General features: G+C 36.6%; 1 protein-coding gene across 4 annotated transcripts; it reads right to left on the bottom strand.

Annotated features, from left to right (window-relative positions):
* On the bottom strand, window positions 1-4,648 carry LOC137741255 (uncharacterized). Of its 4 annotated transcripts, none has more exons than XM_068481007.2 (3): window positions 4,476-4,648; window positions 3,940-4,075; window positions 1-2,736 (listed from the first exon to the last, which is right to left on the bottom strand). In XM_068481007.2, the coding sequence occupies exons 1-2, from the start codon at window positions 4,641-4,643 to the stop codon at window positions 3,941-3,943; spliced, it is 303 nt and encodes a 100-aa protein (XP_068337108.2). In that variant the 5' UTR covers window positions 4,644-4,648; the 3' UTR covers window positions 1-2,736; window position 3,940. The 4 variants fall into 4 exon arrangements, with proteins under 4 accessions (XP_068337108.2, XP_068337107.2, XP_068337109.2 ...); XM_068481006.2 differs by having other exon boundaries at window positions 1-526; window positions 4,476-4,644; XM_068481008.2 differs by having other exon boundaries at window positions 1,082-1,626.
* Between the last annotated feature and the right edge of the window lie 705 nt (window positions 4,649-5,353).

The following is a 5,353-nucleotide window of genomic DNA, read 5'->3' as shown; positions in this document are numbered from 1 at the left end:
TTGGAATAACTCTCTAAGCATAATTTATTGGAATAACTTTCTAAGCATAATTTCTGATTGTATGAAAAATTGATTGATGCTTAGGTCTCTAACTTTGGGGCCCAATCAATATGGAACAAGAACAGTGAGCTGTGTTTAAACCCTTCAAACACTAGTGTAAATGAGAAGTGATTTCCACACTCGATTCCCCCTGAACACACTACTCTGTTTATTTCTGGTCATTAGATTGAATAAATCAAAATAGAAGGTATAGACAGAAACGAACAGGAGTGTGCAGAAAGAGAAAATGGATGTGCGGAAATCAGTTCCCAAACAATTTCAGTTTCATTTTACTTCACCAAGAAATTTGATAAAATTGATACTACTGTTGTATACAACTTGTTTTCTGTGAGCAGATGATGGCAGGCCTAGGTGGTGAGAACCAGAGGCCATCCTACCTCAACCAGCAACCAGCTGTTCTCTTCTATCCCCAGAGTGTCAATTCTGCTACACAGCTCTCGACTCCATTGGGGTTTTGGTACATGACCTGACATAATCACAATCTTGGTTTAGTTCTCTTGTAACATTGACGTATGGTTAATTCGATATGATGATTGAATTTAGGCCCCAACATAATCAAGTTATACAAGGTAATGGAGCTTTTAACCCACAAGGGAACAACTTCGTACCCTTTGGAGCTGCACAAATAAGGTACAAATAAATCTAATATTGCAATGTGAACACGGAAACATAATGTTTAGGGGTACTTTGTTAACTTGTTTAAGTATGCATCTGATTTAGGCCCCAAGCCACCCTACAGTTACTGAATCCGACACAGCGGGAAAATCAGCCACAACAATTGAATAGGCCCCAAGGCACCCAACAGTCATTGAATTGGGTGCAGCCGGAAAATCAACGAGAACAATTGAACAAAATCCCACAAAATCCTTTCCCAGCAGGGGAATTTAGGTACCTGATCTAACTTTGTTCTTTCCTAATTTATGTATCAAAATAGTTTTCTCACGGAAATTAACAATCAATCATGGACATAAACCTTATAGTATATATTACGCATTTAGGCCCTGGATACTGGAATCATCTCTGGCAAGGTAATGCAACATTACCAATTATATTTTCTCCTATATCAAAGATGGTGCTTTCTGTAATGGATATTCAGTAACCATAATGGTAAAATGATGAAAAGCATATCGTAATACAGTTCAATCTTAATTTTGAAATGCAGGGCCCCGCCTCAACAACAAGAACAAACTAACAAAGGGAAGGCCGTCCTTGTGCACGAGCCACATAATTCTAATTCTAATTCTAATCCTCTCATGCAGTCTGGGTGAGCAATCAAATGTTTAATTCTTCTATGAATCTATATATGAAAGTGTATACTGCAAAAAAAGTTGGGGGAAATTGGTAAACAGAATGATTATCAATAGTCGAAAATGTGAATAGTAACTAGGTTTTATTGTGTTCAAATTAAGGTTCTTCCTATACGTCTTCCTTAGGCCTCATAAAGTAGCTAAGTCACTACCTACTCTCCCTATCCCTGTAAGGCCGAGGCCGTCTGTGCTACCTACCATAGCTGATCCTCCGCATCACAGCTCTGCACCTTCCAAAGCTCAGATGCCTTTTAGGTACCTGCATGATCCTCAATTGCTTATATCATCTATTCTTACAAGGAAAATAGACAGAGAAGCACGGAAAATATCATTTATTGTATTTTAATCATAAGTATCTCCTGGGCAAAATACTCTTATCTTCATGCTCTTATTGAATTCTTTTTTGTAGGCCTTCTCCCATCCAACTTGAAGAAACAATGAATCAATCTAATGTTACAAGTGATCGCAGTTCTCAGAGGAGCAGTCAACTACGGAGCTTCCCAACTGAGAAAGTACGAGCCTTTCTCACCCATAACTTAAATAAGTTTCTTCTGAATCGATAATCAAATATCCTACATTCTTTCATTGGGAAAACTATAACTATCACACTGGTTTCGACTTTCCAACCAACATGAATCTTCACCAAGCAATTTCATAGTAGTATAATTGTAAGAACTCTACTTTTGTGAGTAAAGGGGGTTTTCCTATTGACATAAGCAGTCTTGGATGCACATTAGAGAAAGATTCTCTTGATAGGTGGTTTCTTTTCTTGAGTATATTTTGTAAACAAGAGCAATTTCTGAAGACGAACATGTTTTAGGAAGAGACACCAGAACAGCTGGGATTTTCTGAAAAACGTGGCAAACAACCAGTAGGAGAGTCATCCCCGGCCAAATGCTCCAAGGTATCAACTTTTCAGTACTTCAGTGTATTAGGTTTTGCAAGGGTTTAACTGTTGAAAAGGGTTTCAGAATCAATATTGCATTATAACTAATGAAACCATCTTTTCACGATATGGTCAAATGCAGAGGAATTCAGCAGCTTCTAGTCGTAGTAGAGTTAACAGGAGTACTTTTGAACCGCAAGAAAAAAAATTGGATCTATTCACCAATTTTTTCATTCCTACTAATCCAAGGTATTTGAAGTTTTATTGAATGATGATCATTCTGTTCTTGGTAAACTTCAAACTTATTACAGTTTTTATGGTTGCCTTTCAGACCAATGAAGAATAGTCATTATGATCCAGCATTTGAGGCAATGGGACTGCCTATTGACCCTCATATTCGAATGTTTCTAGCAAGCCAACAAAATCCTCCTGCAAAGAAATAATCGGCTTGGTCACCTTCAACTTGTCTGGCAAGAGTTTGTCCTGCCATGATTTATAGTTTAATGTCAATTAATAAAATGCCAGTGTAATTCTGACATAATAGTCCTTGATAACTATTTAAGGTCTTTCCTAAAGAATTTCTTAAAGGTTCTAAAATATTTTATTTAAAGTTTTTACCAAAAAAAAATTCTATGTAGTTGCAGTTTTCATGTATGCAGATGCTTTAAATCTATATACAGTGATGATTTTTAAATTTTATGGCTGGGGGAAGAAATGAATAAGAACACATCATCCCCTTAGTTTTAAGGACAAGGTGGTGCAATAGGTCAAATGCCAACAAGTACGGAAAACTGGTAGAACATTCTTTGTTACGAAATAGGAAAACCAGTATGTTATTGTTTCTTGGCATAATATTTGATTAACTGGAAGGGAAGTGTACCATGACTAAGAAAACTCAAGGTCGTACTAGGTAACCAGTGCTGTAGCCACAAAGAACATATTTGGCAGAGATAGAATAGACATGAATCCACAGATACTTTCGAAAGGAAAGCATACTAGGCATAAATCGATTTGTACAAACAATCGTCCAAATAATCGTTAAGCATTGAGCTTGTCTAGGGAGGTTTAATTACCATTGGTAGTAACAAAGAATAATAGGATCGCCTGGAAGTGATGCAAAATAGAAGAGCAGGTGTTTTCTTCTATTGAGGAGGTTGTTAGGGGTTTGTAGTCCGATTCTTGTCAGGGATACACATACTCGCGTATTCCTGAATCTATGTTCAGGATTCAAATAGAGTTCGGTTCTGGTTTTCCCAGGTATTTTGCTGCAGAGAAGGTAAATTTGGTTGATGTACTATGTTTTTCTCGGCTTTTAACCCCTTAGCCTGCTGTTGTACTTCTGAACTAAGAGTCCTCAAATAAGATTAGAGTTTTTTCTCTTTCCTAAAGCTGGTTCGGATTTTGCCATATTATTGTGTGGTACACAAAACAATGATATACAAACATAGTTTACTTATAATTTCTGGTACGTCCAGTCCTTTCGAGAGTTAAAATCAAGGAAAGGAGATGCATGGAGAGAAAGCGTGATATTATCTCAACTAGGTTCTGATTACTCACTCTACTTTCATTTCAGAAACACCCAATAACATAATCCAGATCAGATAATAATATATTCTAAAATCTATCCACCAGTTTAACTAATTCAACAAAAATGAAAACAGAATCTCTCTCTTGACAAAAACTAACCTCAATAAATAGTGTTATCAAAAACCCAAGGTTCGTGCACGAAAAGCTCTCGGCCATTCATTGGCACCGTCCCTGCAGCAATGTCCTCTGCGCGTTTCCTATCTGCTTCAGCTCTTCTGGCAGATGCATCATCATCCTACCAAAAACAACAAAAAAACAAAACAAAACAATTCAACATTTTACTACACACCAACCCCATTATTAGTTCCACCAACATCAACCATAAACAATTATAAACACCCCGAAAACAAGAACTCGAATCATATTCGACATTGCAATTCCAAACAAAAATCAGACACACACAAACACACAATACACATTAAAAATGAAATCAAATGTTCACAAACATTTGCATATCAAACCAACCTCTGTTAAAGTTAAATTAACATATTCTAAACAATCTAATCCATAACATGTAAAGTATATTATCACCATATGGCATATAATACCAAAAATAGAAAAACTAATGGGAGAAAGCAAAACCCTAGCCCCTACAAATCCAAAGCGAGAAAATAAAATAAAAAGAGGAGAGGGACCTTCTGGCGTTTCCAGGAGAGGAACTGGTCCTTCGTCATCGACCTCGGATTCTCAACTTCCTTAATTTCTTCTTCTCCCATTGTCGTTGATGTTTTTTTTTTTCCTTTCGTTTTCTCGGATTTTACTTTCTGTTCCAAACTGAGGTCCGAGGGTCTCTCGTCGGCCATGGCAGTTTTATTAGTATTCTTTGACGCGGTGAATTTGTTGAGACGTCGGGGCTGGGGTCAACTTACTACCAACGACGTGTCGTTTTTTAAGGCAAGATCGAAACCCACAAGAGCTAGACTTGTAGCTAAAAGGCATAAATAAAGAGAAGACTGCTATTTTGATAAGGAATCGGATCTCCTTCAGGCCCAAAGGAATTGAACTCAATGATCAAATTATTTGGGTCATTCAAATTTGATACAACGGCTATAATTATTATAATTTTTAGAGGGCCCTCTGTTTGTAACCGTTGGATCAAATTTCAATGATACAGATCATTTGATGAGTGGGCTCAGTTCCTTTGGATCCGGAAGGGATCCGGTTCCTTTTGATAAAACCACCGCATCAATTGCCATCATAAATTTGTTTGCATACTACTTGTTATAGTCAACTCAATAGAGCAACTCCACCTCTGAAAACTCATAGTCAAGAGTCAATTGCATCCACTCAAATGAATATTAATTGACTGTAATAAATAGTAATTGTCCAAGTGCATATCCACTCTTAAACTGAATTGCAAGGTCAATTTGTATTAAAATATTATTTTTTTAATAAAATAAAAAATAATTAAATTTCTAATAAGATTTTGAACCGATCTCATCACACCACGTGTCACTATCTATTTAGAATCCTTTAGAATAGATTTTAATAAGATTTTCAACCAATCACACCG

Source organism: Pyrus communis, chromosome 15 (assembly GCF_041283825.1).
Source record: "Pyrus communis isolate YQ-2024b chromosome 15, ASM4128382v1, whole genome shotgun sequence".
Taxonomy (NCBI): Eukaryota; Viridiplantae; Streptophyta; class Magnoliopsida; order Rosales; family Rosaceae; genus Pyrus; species Pyrus communis.
This window is presented reverse-complemented; position numbering and strand designations above follow the sequence as displayed.

What these genes read in the sequence shown, in the direction of transcription:
- LOC137741255 (XM_068481007.2), bottom strand. Translation starts at nt 4,643, where the DNA reads ATGGCCGACGAGAGACCCTCGGACCTCAGTTTGGAACAGAAAGTAAAA. An exon ending in TCTCCTGGAAACGCCAGAAG is followed by an intron (nt 4,076 to 4,475) that starts GTCCCTCTCCTC and finishes TGTTTTTGGTAG; the next exon opens with GATGATGATGCATCTGCCAG.